Source organism: Pristiophorus japonicus, chromosome 5, assembly GCF_044704955.1.
Source record: "Pristiophorus japonicus isolate sPriJap1 chromosome 5, sPriJap1.hap1, whole genome shotgun sequence".
Classification (NCBI taxonomy): domain Eukaryota; kingdom Metazoa; phylum Chordata; class Chondrichthyes; family Pristiophoridae; genus Pristiophorus; species Pristiophorus japonicus.
The window spans coordinates 122,968,241-122,984,227 of NC_091981.1; the positions used below are offsets into that span (position 1 = coordinate 122,968,241).

Genomic DNA, 15,987 nt, shown 5'->3' on the forward strand with positions numbered 1-15,987 from the left:
CCCTTCTTGGGCAGGACTACGTGATTTCCCCACAAAATGCAGTTGGCCTGGACGGATAGCTTGTCCTTGCACCGGTGAAACGGCTTAAAATCACCATGCATCTCTCCATACGTGGTTGCCCAGTTTCCAATTAATATTCAGTTTTTCACCTGGGACAGCAGTGGGTCTTGGCTGGTCCAGATTCTTATCTGACACACCGTGTAGGGTGACCCTTTAGCTACAAAGGCTTCCATGGCCATGACCAGTTCCACGGGCTGCTCCGCTTCACCCTCGGTGGTGGTGAGTGGGAGCCGGCTGAGCGCATCTGCGCAGTTATCGGTGCCTGGTCTGTGGCGGATCGTGTAGTCGTAAGCGGACAACGTTAATGCCCACCTCTGAATGCGAGCTGAGACTTGAGTATTAATGCCTTTTCTCTCAGAGAATAATGACGTGAGCGGCTTGTGGTCAGTTTCTAGTCCGAATCGCCGGCCAAATAGGTACTGGTGCATCTTTTTTACCACATACACCCAAGCTAGGGCCTCCTTTTCGATCATGCTGTACCCCCTTTCGGCCTTGGAAAGGCTGCGGGCCACATATGCTACAGGTAGAAGCTTACCCGACACATTCGCTTGCTGAAGCACACACCCGATCCCATAGGATGATGCATCGCACGCTCAAACCAGATGCCAACAGGGATCATACAGCGGCAGTAATTTGTTAGAGCACAATACGTTTCTGGCTTTCTCGAAGGCAGTTTCTTGATTTTTACCCCAGACCCAGTCACCACCCTTATGGAGCAGTACGTGTAATGGTTCAAGAAAAGTGCTCAGCCCAGGCAGAAAGTTACCAAAGTAGTTCAGTAGTCCAAAGAACGAGCGCAGCTCCGTCATGTTGCGTGGTCTCGGGGCCTTCTGCATCGTCTCTGTCTTGGAGTCTGAGGGTCTGATGCCATCTGCTGTGATTCTCCTTCCCAGAAATTCCACCTCTGGTGCCAAGAAGACGCATTTGGTTCATTTCAACCTTAGACCTACTTGATTTAGTCGGCATAGCACCTCTTCCAGGTTATGGAGGTATTCATCGGTGTCGTGTCCGGTGATCAAGATGTCATCTTGGAAGACGACCGTTCCCAGGACAGATTTCAGCAGGCTCTCCATATTTTGTTGGAAGATCGCCGCCGCTGAATGGATCCCGAAGGGGCACCAGTTGTATATGAACAACCCCTTGTGTGTATTTATACATGTCAGCTTCTTGGACGATTCCGCCAGCTCCTGGGTCATGTACACCGAGGTGAGGTCCAATTTCGAAAACAGCTTTCCCCCGACAGGGTCGCAAACAAATCCTCCGCCTTGGGTAGCGGGTACTGGTCCTGTAACAATACTCGGTTTATGGTTACTTTATAATCTCCACAGATTCTAATTGTCCCATCAATTTTAAGAACGGGGATAATGGGACTGGCCCAGTCATTAAGTTACACTGGCAATATGATGCCTTCGCGCTGATGCCGATCTAGCTCGATTTCTACTTACTCCCGCATCATGTAAGGGACCGCTCTGGCCTTGTGGTGAACGGGTCTCATGTCTGGGCTGAGTTGAATTGTCACCTTGGCCCCTGTGAAGCTGACGATGCCAGGCTGGAACAGTGACGGAAACTTCTCTAAGACCTGCACACACGTGGCTTTCTCCACCGACGATAATGCTTTTACATCGCCCCATTTCCAGTTAAAATTCCGTAGCCAGCTTCTGCCAAGCAGCATGGGTCCATTACCAGGAACAACCCATAGTGGCAATTTATGCACAGAACCATCATACAGCACCTGAACCATTGCACTTCCGAGGGCCGGGATAATCTCTTTAGTGTAGGTACGCAGCTTCGCGTCGATCGGGCTCAGCTTGGGCCTGTGTGCCTTGTTTGCCCATATCTTCTCGAAGGCCTTCTGGCTCATGATCGATTGGCTCACACCCCTGTCCAGCTCAATCCGTACCGGTATGCTATTCAATTTAACGTTCATCATAATCGGGGGACTCTTGTTGGTAAAGGTGTGCACTTCGTGCACATGCACCCTTTGTACCTCTTCCTCCTCGGTCATCTCTGCGTGATCCTCAGGATCTACGCTTGACCTCCCATCCTCTGCTACGTATCGAGTTGTAGCACATTTACACATTCATTGGAGGTGCCCCATTATTGAGCAATTCTTGCAGACATATTGTTTGAACCTGCACAGGTTTGCCCGATGAGCCCCTCCACAGCACCAACAGCTTGCTGATGGACTTGCATTCACAGGTACTGATCTCCTCGCATTAGTCCATTGTTGTGGTGAGTGAGTCATCTCAGGCCGACGAATTTAGCTTATTCGCGGTGTTTGGCCCCGGGTGAAGTTGTGAGTAGAGTAGCTTTGTTTCTTCCTCTCTGGCCATGTATGCCTGAGCAATTAGGGTGGCTTTGGGTAGGTCCAAGTCTTCTTCCGCCAGCAATTTGCGGAAAATCCCTTCGTGCTCGATTCCCAAAACAATGAAGTCTCTTAACATGTCTTCAAGAACTGTCTTGAATTTGCATGGCCCAGCAAGATGCCTTAGCTCAGCGATGAATGCTGCCATGTCTTGGCCTAATCCGCGCCGGTGAGTGTAGAAATGTTACCTCGCCATGAGCTTCAGGTGATTTCGAACTAGCTCGCACAGTTCTTCGTAACGTTTCTCAGTGGGTTTCGTCGGGGCCAGTAGGTCCTGGGTCAGTGCGTATGTCCATGATTTGCAGACTGTGAGAAGGACAGCCCTGCATTTGCTGGCATTCGCAGCTCCCTTGAAGTCTTTCGCAACAAAGCATTGATCCAGCCGGTCATTCCAGTCTTCCCCGATGCAATATCGCTCGATGTAGTCAACGATGGCCATAGCTGCGTGTTAGTATCCTATTCCTGTCACCAGTTGATATGTATGCTTATCACAATAATAATCACACGTGGCCCATGCTGGAGCTGATCACCATGTGACCGTTAGGTTTAATGTAAAATCAAGAGTGAGTACTGCAGGGGGAGCCTGCTTTATATCGGGAGGCAGCACGAGGTGCAGTAATGTGTGCCTCCCGGGCTTTCGCCATCTTTTGGCTATTACATGTAATTACATGGTACAATATATGGTGCAGAGTATGCCTGTGAATACATCACACCACGGGTGCAAGACATCATTGATTGCACCCACATTACTTTGTGTGTCCACCTGAAGAGGCAGGAATATGTATCAACAGAAAGGAATCCAATCCCTGAATGTGCAGCGACATGCAGCGCATTATACAGATCTGTGTCTGTTTTCATGGCAGTCGTCATGATGCCTTTATCCTGCACCAATCTGCAACAAACCCTCTCTTCCACCCAAACCATTGAGTGTCAAGCTGGCTGCTTGGGGACAATGGGTATCCCCTGATCACCTGGCTCGTGATTCCTGTCAGAAACTCAAGCACTACAATCAGAGCCTTGCTTCCACCAGAGCTCTGAGTAAAGAAAACCATCGGCCTTCTGAAGCAGAGCTTCTGCTGCCTCGACAGGTCAGGAGCAATGTTCCCTCTAATTTTTAAAATTTCTGCGTGGGCCTTTTAAATTTGCTGCATGTGTGGTATTTCATCCAGTGGCAGTAGCTGGTGAGTACCTGTGAGGGACCTCACAATTAGTGCATGGCCACACTCTGGAGGTGTCCTTCAGTACAGCCCCTGAAGAGTTTCCAGATTTGCCACCATGTGCCGCATGCTCTGTAACTTTGCCCTGCAAAGGGGCCAACCCTTAGAGACATCTAGGGAGGAAACAGTGGATGAGCAGGAGCAGTAGGATTAGCAGGAAACTGAGAATGCCGAATGAAGAGCAAGGACCACCAATCCTGACCAGTGCTAGAGCTGTGTGGCAGCAAATCATTGAGGAGAGGTTCAGTGAATAATTTTCTTCTCCCCAATGCAGCAACAGTCCTTTCTGCCACCTCACCATTATCATCATCCCTCGTAATCGAAGAAGACTTGCTTCCACTCTTAAAAATGAGTCCTTGGGTGGCTGAACAGTCCAATCCGAGAACCACAGTCCCTGTCACAGGTGGGACAGATAGTCATTGAGGGAAAGAGTGGGTGGGACTGGTTTGCCACATGTTCTTTCCGCTGTCTGCGCTTGATTTCTGCATGCTCTCGGCGATGAGAATTGAGGTGCTCGCCGCCCTCCCGGATGCACTTCATCCACTTCGGGCTGTCTTTGGCCAGGGAATCCCAGGTGTCAGTGGGGATGTTGCACTTTTTCAGGGAGGCTTTCAGAGTGCCCCTGTAACACTTCTGCTGCCCACCTTTGGTTCGTTTGCCATGAAGGAGTTCCGAGTAGAGTGCTTGCTTTGGGAGTCTCGTGTCTGGCATGCAATTGATGTGGCCTGCCCAGCGGAGTTGATCAAGTGTGGTCAGTGCTTCAATGCTGGGGATGTTGACCTGGTCGAGGACGCTAATGTTGGTGCATCTGTCCTCCCAGGGGATTTGTAGAAACTTGCATAGCATCGTTGGTGGTAGCGAACCCGGGGACTGGGAGAAATTTAGAACTCAGCAGAGGAGGACAGAGGGTTTGATTAGGGCAGGGAAAATAGAGTACGAGAGGAAGCTTGCAGGGAACATTAAAATGGACTGCAGAAGCTTCTATAGATATGTAAAGAGAAAAAGGTTAGTAAAGACAAACGTAGGTCCCCTGCAGTCAGAATCAGGGGAAGTCATAACGGGGAACAAAGAAATGGCAGACCAATTGAACAAGTACTTTGGTTCGGTATTCACTAAGGAGGACACAAACAACCTTCCGGATATAAAAGGGGTCAGAGGGTCCAGTAAGAAGGAGGAACTGAGGGAAATCCTTATTAGTCGGGAAATTGTGTTGGGGATATTGATGGGATTGAAGGCCGATAAATCCCCAGTGCCTGATGGTCTGCATCCCAGAGCATTTAAGGAAGTGGCCTTGAAAATAGCGGATGCATTGACAGTCATTTTCCAACATTCCATGGACTCTGGATCAGTTCCTATGGAGTGGAGGGTAGCCAATGTAACCCCACTTTTTAAAAAAGGAGGGAGAGAGAAAACAGGGAATTATAGACCGGTCAGTCTGACCTCGGTAGTGGGTAAAATGATGGAATCAGTTATTAAGGATGTCATAGCAGCGCATTTGGAAAGAGTTGACATGATAGGTCCAAGTTAGCATGGATTTGTGAAAGGGAAATCATGCTTGACAAATCTTCTGGAATTTTTTAAGGATGTTTCCAGTAGAGTGGACAAGGGGGAACAGTTGATGTGGTGTATTTGGACTTTCAGAAGGCTTTTGACAAGGTCCCACACAAGAGATTAATGTGCAAAGTTAAAGCACATGGGATTGGGGGTAGTGTGCTGACGTGGATTGAGAACTGGTTGGCAGACAGGAAGCAAAGAATAGGAGTAAATGGGTACTTTTCAGAATGGCAGGCAGTGACTAGTGGGGTACCGCAAGGTTCTGTGCTGGGGCCCCAGCTGTTTACACTGTACATTAATGGTTTAGACGAGGGGATTAAATGTAGTATCTACAAATTTGCGGATGACACTAAGTTGGGTGGCAGTGTGAGTTGCGAGGAGGATGCTATGAGGCTGCAGAGTGACTTGGATAGGTTAGGTGAGTGGGCAAATGCATTGCAGATGAAGTATAATGTGGATAAATGTGAGGTTATCCACTTTGGTTGTAAAACAGAGAGACAGACTATTATCTGAATGGTGACAGATTAGGAAATGGGGAGGTGCAACGAGACCTGGGTGCCATGGTACATCAGTCATTGAAGGTTGGCATGCAGGTACAGCAGGCGGTTAAGAAAGCAAATGGCACGTTGGCCTTCATAGCGAGGGGATTGGTGTACAGGGGCAGGGAGGTGTTACTACAGTTGTACAGGGCCTTGGTGAGGCCACACCTGGAGTATTGTGTACAGGTTTGGTCTCCTAACTTGAGGAAGGACATTCTTGCTATCGAGGGAGTGCAGCGAAGGTTCACTAGACTGATTCCCGGGATGGTGGGACTGACATATCAAGAAAGATTGGATCAACTGGGCTTGTTTTCACTGAAGTTCAGAAGAATGAGAGGGCATCTCATAGAAACATTTAAAATTCTGACGGGTTTAGACAGGTTAGATGCAGGAAGAATGTTCCCAATGTTGGGGAAGTCCAGAACCAGGGCTCACAGTCTAAGGATAAGGGGTAAGCCATTTAGGACCGAGATGAGGAGAAACTTCTTCACCCAGAGAGTGGTGAACCTGTGGAATTCTCTACCACAGAAAGTTGTTGAGGCCAATTCACTAAATATATTCAAAAAGGAGTTAGATGTAGTCCTTACTACTCGGGGGATCAAGGGGTATGGCGAGAAAGCAGGAATGGGGTACTGAAGTTGCATGTTCAGCCATGAACTCATTGAATGGCGGTGCAGGCTCGAAAGGCCGAATGGCCTACTCCTGCACCTATTTTCTATGTCTCTATGTTTCTATTTCTCCAGCGACTTGAGGTGTCTATAATTTTCTTCTCCCCAATGCAGCAACAGTCCTTTCTACCACCTCACCATTATACCCACCACATGAATGCTCTCAACATGTGCACTTTCTTGGGTGCTGTACGAACATTACTACAAATGTTATAATCAACAGCTAATTAAAGAAAAAAGTAAAGCCGTCATCAATCTTCATTTCATAATTCCAAAAATTTAATAATTGGCAACCAATAGTCACCCTTGTGCCACTCCCTAGTGCATGACCTTTGTGCTCTTTCACCTAACCTGGTGCTCCTCCGAGGTGGTTCCCCTGTGGCTACATCTTGGAACTGTGGAAAGTTGTGAACTTCCACTGAAGGCATTTAAGATGGCCATGGTGGCCAACCTCGAGGAGCTGTGACCATAGAGATTCCGCTGCAAACTGCTGCATCACAGCTTCATCCATGGCAGTCTGGGCCAGCCGGCTGTGTGAACCCAACAAGAGCATTGGTTGAGAGGCTGGTGGGGAGCAGGCATGCTGTTATACTGAGAAAGGACAGCAGGTGCCTCTCCCATGGTGCCACTCTCACTCTCATGGGGCTGAGCCTCAACACTCCCAGTGCTCGGTGCAAAAACAGAATGCAAGAGTGATGTGATGCTCTTGAAGCCCCTTCATGCTTTGAAAGCCTGAGGCAATCCTCAAACCTATAGCCAAGATGGCAGCAGTCTAAGTTCCCATCAAAGCTGTTAGAGCTTCCACGAGATGCTCCATTGCTGTGGGCCCCACTACAGTGTTCATAGAGCTGACCATTTGTTTCATGGTTGACTGCCTGGCTTTGATTCTTTGCGCAGAAGTTGGAGATGAACTCCTCCATCCTCTGACATTTCGCGTGAGCTTGCTGGCAGGTAACCTGGTGCACTTAGAAGTTCCTGAATAGTCCTATCAGTCTTCATTGATTGGCTGGGCCCATGAAGGCTACATTTGGGTCCTCTGCAGCAGTGCTAGAATCTGACAACTCCCACCAGCAAGCTTCTTCCTAGGCCGTCCTACCCCCCAGCTTTTCACCTGCGCGCTGAGTGCATCTCCCAGTGCAGACCCTTCTAGCCTACCTTCTGAACTATATGGGGTGCCAGTCTCTGAACTGGTGTGTGCAAGTGTAAGATCGAGTGATGCTTCTAATGTGCTCCGCACCACTTGGCTTGGCTCAGTTGGGTAGCATTCTCACCTCTGAGTCAAATGGTCGTGGGCTGAAACCCCAGAACAGGAGCTTGAGCACATAATCTAGGCTGACCCTTCAGTACAATACTGAAGAAGTGCTTCACTGTCAGAGGTGCTGTCCTTCAGGTGAGATGTTAAACCAAGACCCCATCTGTCTGATCAGATTAATGAAAAGATCCAATGGAAGGGGTGTACTCCCGGTATCCTGGCCAATACTTATCCCTCAGTCAACAAATGTGCTCATTGCTGTTTGTGGAACCTTGCTGTGTGCAAATTGGCTGGTATTTTTTGCTACAAAACATCAGTGACTTCATTTCAAAAGCAGTGATGTCTTGGGGATGTGAAAGGAGTTATATAAATGCAAAGTCTTTTATAACTACATGCCCACTTGCTGGCCCTTATTGAACCTGTCAGATTCAGTGAAGTAACAGGGTCATTCTGAGACTGCAGTAACCATAAATTCTTGCTGTCAATGTAAGACACCACAGGTTTTTAATTAAATAATTAAAACTCGTGGGAGTATCCAAACCATTGAAAAAGCCCTTCCAGTCTGTTCCCAGTGTTCAAGGTGATAATATGGTATAGAGTTAAAAATACTGACTAGGACTGGAAAATGCTGGGCTCCAGTCCAGGAACAAAATTGAAAGCGGCTGAGAATAACTTAAAAATGGATCTTGGAACTGGACATCTATAATGAACCAGCTGATCAATTATTTCGACCGCATTAAATTAAATTGCCTAATTTTAATAGTATTCATTTTGATTTGGCATTGTAACAAATTCTTCAGCTGTTTGAGCAACAAACTGCAGTGAATAGCATTGTAATTAATCATTTATTTCCATTTCAAAAATAAGAAATGCGCAAAAGATTCCACGATATGGTAAGTAGATGATTTTATCGCCAGCGAGAGCTCTTACCATGTCATGCATTTCAATAATATCATGAATCATCAGCTATTTGCTCATACATTAATGGTGTTTAAAGAATGATTCATTATAGAAGGCAAAAATCTTATTCTTTGTAGCAGTTTCAAATCTGCATTAAAAGCATTTGTGATTCATGTGGAATTTTTCAGTCTCCTTCTTTATGATAATGCTGTTGCTCTCAGAAAATAGCTCATATCTTGTTTTAACCTGAACTATATATTTTGGAAAAAAACTTGCATTCTGATACAGGGATTTGAATACATTGTACTTCTCCACTACATTCACCTGCCCTCCCCCAAGCAAAGGTTTTACTCCTGTTTCACAAATAATGGGGACAGATTTACACTTGTAGCTTTCCAATAACAGCAGTCAGGATGTCTCCAAAAGATCTAATGGGGATCCTGCAAATAAAACAAATCACTTACCTTTTTGGTCTTCCATGGCCTTACTGTTTGTCCTCTCAGCTCCACTAATCTGAAGGGGGCTGGGTGCAAGGTCTAAGGCCTACTTCTTCTTGGCACCCTTCTTAATGAGTGCCCACCTCATTTCATTGGGAAACCATAGATCAAACCTTGGGAATCATAGGGCAATGCTATTCACTATTGTGAAAAAATCAGAAGTGTGTGTATAAAGAACACGTTTATAATTTCACCACAGATAGAGATCAGAGAAAATCTTTCTGTTTTAAGTTGACCACTTTATGACCATAGGTGCTTGTAATAATCTGAGGATTGCAGATTCAATTAATTGTGACTGGCCTGTTTGCCCACCAACATATTTGGCCTCTCCTACTCAATTAACAAATCCTCTTACTGTTTCAAAATTATCCCGGAGGACAAGGATTCTTTTCCCACAAAAAATGTACCTCTTTTGACGTTCTTGCCCTTTCCATCCTCTCTTCTGACTCCAAATGCAAGGAACGTGTGTATTTCTTCATCTCCAAAATTGGCTCAGTATCCCCTGGCCCACTGTCTCCCCTTCCCTAACTCCTTGCAGGGCTACGGCTACTTCAAGCCTGACCCCAGAATGCTCTACAGATTCCTTTCTATCTTCTATTCCTGATCAAACTCATCTCCTTTCAAGAGCTACCACCCACCTATTCCTCCGATCCACTCCTGACCCAGCTCGTGACCAGTCAAGTAACCCTCCTTGGCCCAGTAGTCATGGACATCACTAATTCTTCTCCTTACTCAGGCAATGTTCCTCTTCTTTCAAAAATGCTGTCATCACCTTTCTCCTTGAAAATCTCACTGTTCATTCCTCTATCCTCCCTAGCAATTGCACCATTTCTGACCTCTCTTTGTTTCTGATGACCTTTTTTGCCATTCAACTACATGTCCACCACTCCTTGCTTAAATCCTGGCCATAGCACCAAAATCGCAGTCAAAGTCAACAGTATAATCCTATGTGACTGCCACTAGAGGCTGTTATCCTACCCTATCCTTTTCTATCTCTCTGCAGGCTACAATGCAGTCACCCATCCTCTTCCACTATCTCTCCTCTTGCTTCCTGTCCCAATGTAACCAACACATCTCCTATACTGTTTTCTCCATTTGTGCCCACATTATCACTTCCCACATGTTACAAGCTTTCAACATGGGTCCCCTCCTATACCGCACCAATATTGGCTTAGAAATTGGTCTGTGCAGTGCATGTTTTTTGGTCATTTTCAGTGACGATACCATATATAAGCCAATGATTCCCAGCTGTATGTCACCAACCTTGGCTCCATGACTCTTGCCCTGCTGTCTGACTGCCTAATATCAAGTTGTAAGTTAGCCAAAACTTCTTTTAAATTGGTTAATCCCTTCGTTAGGAGCAATATCTTAGGCACATATTTGGTATTTGTCTGCTAATATTGTCAACAGGATTTCCAACCTATAATTCAGTTCATATCTTTACAATTAGATTCTATTTTAGTGATGTTTTATCAATTTCTTCAACAGGATCTAAGCACAAAACTATGCTGGAAGCTCGAAATGGTGGTGGTCCAATTAAGGCATTCCCCAGACCGGGCATCAAAGGCAAAACATCCACCAACAAAGGAGTTACTACCGGCCTGCAGAATAAAACTTTTCACTGTGAAATCTGTGACGTGCATGTCAATTCAGAAACACAACTCAAACAGGTTAGTCTTAAGAACATAACAGAAAAATCTTCTAGACGCTACAAAGTTTGTGTTTCTCTGTGCCATCAAAGCCATATATCTTTGTTTTACTATCTTATTTACTATCTTTAACTCTTTATTTCAACACAGCATATAAGCAGCAGAAGACACAAGGACAGAGCTGCAGGAAAACCTCCAAAACCCAAATACAGTCCATACAACAAGCTCCAAAGGGGTACCAATGCACTTGCGGTAAGCGCATGCATAAATGCGGTAAGCTCAGCTAACTCTATACCAAAAATTCATAACTGGATAATTATCGCATGCTCAGAGGTTGCTCAAGGCAGGCAAGGAGATGCATATGGTCATATTGCAATAACTAGTAAAAAAGGTGATCTCTTGCAGTTTGTTTTTCACACCGCTGCTAGTAAAACACATACTGATGATCATGTGAATGCATTGGTAGGATTTCTCTCGCATAGTGTATTATTTGGTTCTCTTGTTCCAGCTAGAAGCTATGGGAGGACAGACCGAAATTCTAGATTTTATCGGAGATTTGTACTCTTGCTCCAAGGTCAGTGTAAGTGTAGACGCATGAATTACTGAAGTTATCTCTATTGAAATAGGAGCGAGGCAAGATTGTCCACTTTCACCCACCCAATGTTATGTCTTCATCAGTACTGTGCTGGATAACATCATAAAGGAAAAACTGCAGTGCTTTTTTTCCCGTAGATATTGTGTTGTTGGCAGATTCACCTGGGGATCCACTGAGCTCTGCTCACCATTTTGAGCAATGGAATAGGATGAAGAGTGGCCCCCAAGTATGATATTATGGTTTTGAATGTCTCGAGGGGAGCTAAAATAAATTGATAGGAAGACATAGGGAACATCCATCCCAACTGTTGATTCATATTGATACCTGCGGGCCTTGGTGAATGCCAAATTCATCCTGCACGCTTCCCGTTGAGACAGTGCTGAGAAGGGACTAATGTCGCTTTGGGCTTTCTCATCTTTCTGCAATGACGGGGGAAGAAATTCGGGGCATTTGCACCTCCCTTTAATGCCCCGGGGGGGCTAATGGGGCGCATACGACTTTTCGCCCGTGTGCGGCACCGCTACCGACTCCCGTGAAATTCCATGGGAGTTTAGCGGCAGCAGTAGCCAGTAGTGCCCCGCTCTGCTGCGCCGGCGATGACAATGTCATCACTGTGCACAGAGACCCATTTTTGCCTGGACCAAAAATTCGGCAGTGGCTTCTGAAGCTGCCACAGGCATGTACCAGGCTGTAGGATGCTCGCCGGGCAAAAATTAAAAGGGAGGTGAGGAATTTTTTTTTTTAAATAGATGACTTACTGGTCACGGCCTTCTTCACTTTGCATCGCAGGGTCCGTGCCACAATCTTGCAGCCCGGCACACCACTTGTGTGTCGGGCTGCTACCATGGCACCCTGCTCCCTGGTGGTCCAGGGATGAATCCGTTTTCCGCCCAGAGAGTCGGCAGCTTGGCCCTCCCCTTTAATGAAGGAGAGGACCTTGTCTATGCAGCAATGCTACACATCCCACCGCCTAGTGCTGCATGCTTTGAGGAGTCTTTCCGCCCGCTCGCACCTCACAGAGCAAGTGAAGCGCGATATTTTGTGCTTCGCTTGCTCTCGGTGGCGGTAAGCAGGGCAGGACTTCCGCGCCTGGCACAGGAACTCCAGCCTCGCTGTTGTTACCGCTCCCAAACGGGGCGCTATGCAATTTTGGCTTGCAAATTCCGAAGCAGGTTAAGCTTGTAGCACATAAATCATGTTTCCAGAATCTCCTTGATTCATAATACCTAGGCATTCAACTGAAGGGCTCCCTTTGGCCCATGCAAGATCCAGGACCAGGCTGTGAGGCAGATTTGTGGTAAAGAGGAGGAATCATTGAATATTCTCAAGGGGGAGGCAATTTCTTGCTAGCATGTCTCCTTGCCGAATCCCTCACATGAAGATATATATTAAGGAGTTGACAATGAACAAAGCTGGTGCATGGCATTAGACTAGGATATCCAAAGTATCAAGGTAGCTGCAATGTTGCAAATTGCCTTGTATAGGTCCTTACATCATTAAAAAAGCAAATGTCTATCAGATAACTCATGAGACTTGAGGTCTATAGGCAGGGTTGCTCCCTAAAATAGCTGGACATCTTTTGGGAATTCAGTTTCAATATGAATGTTATATTAGTCATATTAGATTTTCCTTTCTTTTAAAATGTAAATCCATCTGTATGCTTGGGGTAGAAAAGAAAAGACTGTTCAGTAACCGGCTGTATTGTGAATAAATAAAGCACGTTATATTGCTTGATTTTTTTATGCAATATTTTCATTGCAGACAAATTTAAAAATGTATCAAAATGAAAATATTTCTGGATTATCAAAGATCAGTTAAGTGATTTAGCATAGTATATGATGCCAGTGCTTTATATGCAAGTAAACCCTTGAAATATTTCTTCAAACATACTTCACTGCAGTGTTCTCTTTCACAGGTGAAGCTGGCCTTTCAGAAGGAACTTACAAACCCACTGGCTGCTCGGCTTTTACCAAACCCGTTTGCTGCAGCTGCAGCTGCTGCTGCAGTGAATTCACCATTTGCTTTGCGCTCCGGCCCAGCAGCCACTCTATTCCAAACAGCAGCCCTGCCTCCGGCCCTCCTTCGACCAGCTCCTGGACCTATGCGGGCAGCACACACTCCAGTTCTATTTGCTCCGTACTGACATGCCTGTGTACAGGAGAGGACATTAGAAAAGTAATAATAAAGTACTGCAATAATTCAAACAGGGAACTATGCAGTGATAATCATGGAATTAAATAACACGGAAAGAAACTGGACTCTGCTACTGCAGTAACGTACACGGACTTTGAATAGCTGCATCTTTGTTCAGCAAAAAGAAGTAAAGCAATCCTTCCATAGGAAAATCAATTACACAGATAATATGAGTAGTTTTTTTGTGTGGTAGAAATGTACTGGGTCTGCAAACTACCCATAACAATCAGCCTTTTTACACAGTATTTTAATGTAATGTTTCCATGTCTTATGAATAGTCTGTAAATGTGTGTAAGGGCATTAACCTAAAGTCTTATATGTACATTTAATTTCTCTCTGTAGGATGAAACAAAACAAAATGGGACACTGTGACTATTGTCTTCATTAACCGTCAGCACAGTTCAGCAGCTTGCTGCCTGGTATTTAAGCAACTATAAACTTGTAAATGATGTCTTGTGAATCTGTAGCTTTGTGCTGTATATCTCTGATGTAATAATTGTCTAATATGATTTGCTAATGTTAGACGGAATGAAATAGCAGACGAGATAAGTTTAACTTTTAAACATCCTAGCGAATCATGTTCAGGAAGGTCTGTGGCTGTCTTCATGCAGTTTATTGTATATTTATTTTCACTGGAGATAAACCCAGGTATTAAGGTGTACGGACACTATAAATGCCACACACCTTCTTGTACAGCTCCATTAAGTATTTTATAAAGCAAGCATCTTTAAATGTAGTTTTCCCATAAAAAGTGAATACATTGTAATTGTGTTTACTTTGAGGTTTGCCAGAGCATAATCAAAATTAATATTTCCGTTCAACTGAGGTTGTGCACTGAGTGAAACAGAAGTAAAAGGAAGTTTTCAGATATTCCCACGCTGATTTTTCAGTTTATATTTTTTACTTTCTATCTGTTCAACTGTTAGTTGCCAATGTGAATGAATTCCAGATGCACGATGAAGCCATTTCTAAATCTTACTTGTATTTAATACTGAAGCTTGAATGTCTTCTCTGATCATTTCGCTGTATGATTTATATGGCTGACATTTTGTTTTTGTTTCTCCCCATTTGGACATTGAGTTTACAGTACAGCCATGCAATGTCATATACTTCAACGGTAAGTCTTTATAGTCGATTTACTTGATTATAAGCTTTAAGCTTTCTTGCATAATGTCTCATTACAGCTTTTCCAGACCTAATCATAAATGTTCACAGCACAACGAAGCTGGGGAGTCATTTTGTACATTTTAGCTGTTAAAGCCTGCAGCTTTATTGCAGACTATTGGTAGTTTAGCCGAGTGTAAATTGTGACAAGAAAATTATGTTTCTATGTACAGTAATGTCAATAAAAGCTTTCCCAACCTTGTATGTATCAGCAATGATCACCAAAATCACTACTGCAAATGAAACTGATAGCTCAGGACAAAATCTTTAAAGGTGATTGTAAAAAGGTTTGCTGAAATAGAAAATAATTTGTTAATAAAGAAAGTATTAGTATTAACCAAAATATATACTCTGTTTATTGCAAAACATGTTGACAACTGAATGAAATTTGTTTTGGAAATGGTATCAGTTATTTTCACATAAAAGGCTAATTTAAATCATGCTGCAAAGATTACCAGGAAGTGGAGTGTTCGACTTCTAACAACGAAAATCTTTGAAACATATTTAGTTAACTTACAACAAAAGAGTCTGACATGTCAAGAAGCAAAATAGTACTTTAATACAAGTAGAGAACCACACCAATAACTTTATATACATTTAAAGTTAAATACATAAAGAAGTATTTAATCTTAAAAACAAAAAATATGCAGTTGTTAGCACTGGCAGGTTTTTTTACTTGAGCATAAACATCAACTGACTGATGGTTGGTAACCACTCATATTCTTTACTGTAGCCCTTTGATACTTTAATTCTCAAATATCACATTCAGGATATCTCAAACTAAATTCTGTTCTGAGCAGTTTTATTTGTGTTAATTGATATTCTTAGCATGCTACACTGCTGAAATCTATAGGAAATGTGTCTCATTCATTTATACACGGCTTTTGCAAATCTCATGATATTCAACCCCCAACTTTGTTTGGATTGAAGGTGTCATAGATGTCAGTCTGCATTATGATTGCAGTGAAGAATTCTGCACTACTTTTAATAGATAACTTGCTGTGATTCGACTGCAATGTGAAATAACAGCATACATTTGTGGTGTTAGACTGTTTTAGTGGTCAGTTTATTACTAAAACTTATTTAAATGATGCTGAATTTTTAACCTTGTACTGAATCACTAGCATTTGAAATGTCCAAAATAAAGAAGTTTGGATTTTGAACACTTGGGCTGCAGGCAGATCAAAAGCAATGGCAACAACTGAGAAAAGGTAAAAACAGGACTGGCCTATTTCCAATATGTTGTACATTTCATAGGTTCCTCGAACAGTCTGAGCTACAGGTCAGTGGGAAGTAAAGTGCATGTTATTATGACATAACTTGAAAGAAATGTA

The 15,987-nt window shown here is 44.2% G+C and overlaps 1 protein-coding gene across 15 annotated transcripts in view; it reads left to right on the top strand.

Moving 5' to 3' along the window:
• The window catches only part of LOC139264436 (zinc finger protein 385D-like), a 1,282,821-nt gene extending 1,267,884 nt beyond the window's left edge, over nt 1–14,937 (top strand). For 12 of the 15 annotated variants that reach the window (XM_070880896.1, XM_070880911.1, XM_070880909.1 and 9 more), the window contains 4 exons: nt 10,541–10,722; nt 10,852–10,974; nt 11,210–11,275; nt 13,212–14,937. In XM_070880896.1, coding sequence (XP_070736997.1) covers nt 10,541–10,722; nt 10,852–10,974; nt 11,210–11,275; nt 13,212–13,439 — 599 coding nt within the window. In that variant the 3' untranslated portion in view covers nt 13,440–14,937. The remainder of the gene's footprint in view (nt 1–10,540; nt 10,723–10,851; nt 10,975–11,209; nt 11,276–13,211) is intronic. The other 3 variants (XM_070880897.1, XM_070880912.1, XM_070880908.1) reach the window with 3 other exon arrangements.
• Nucleotides 14,938–15,987: the final 1,050 nt, after the last annotated feature.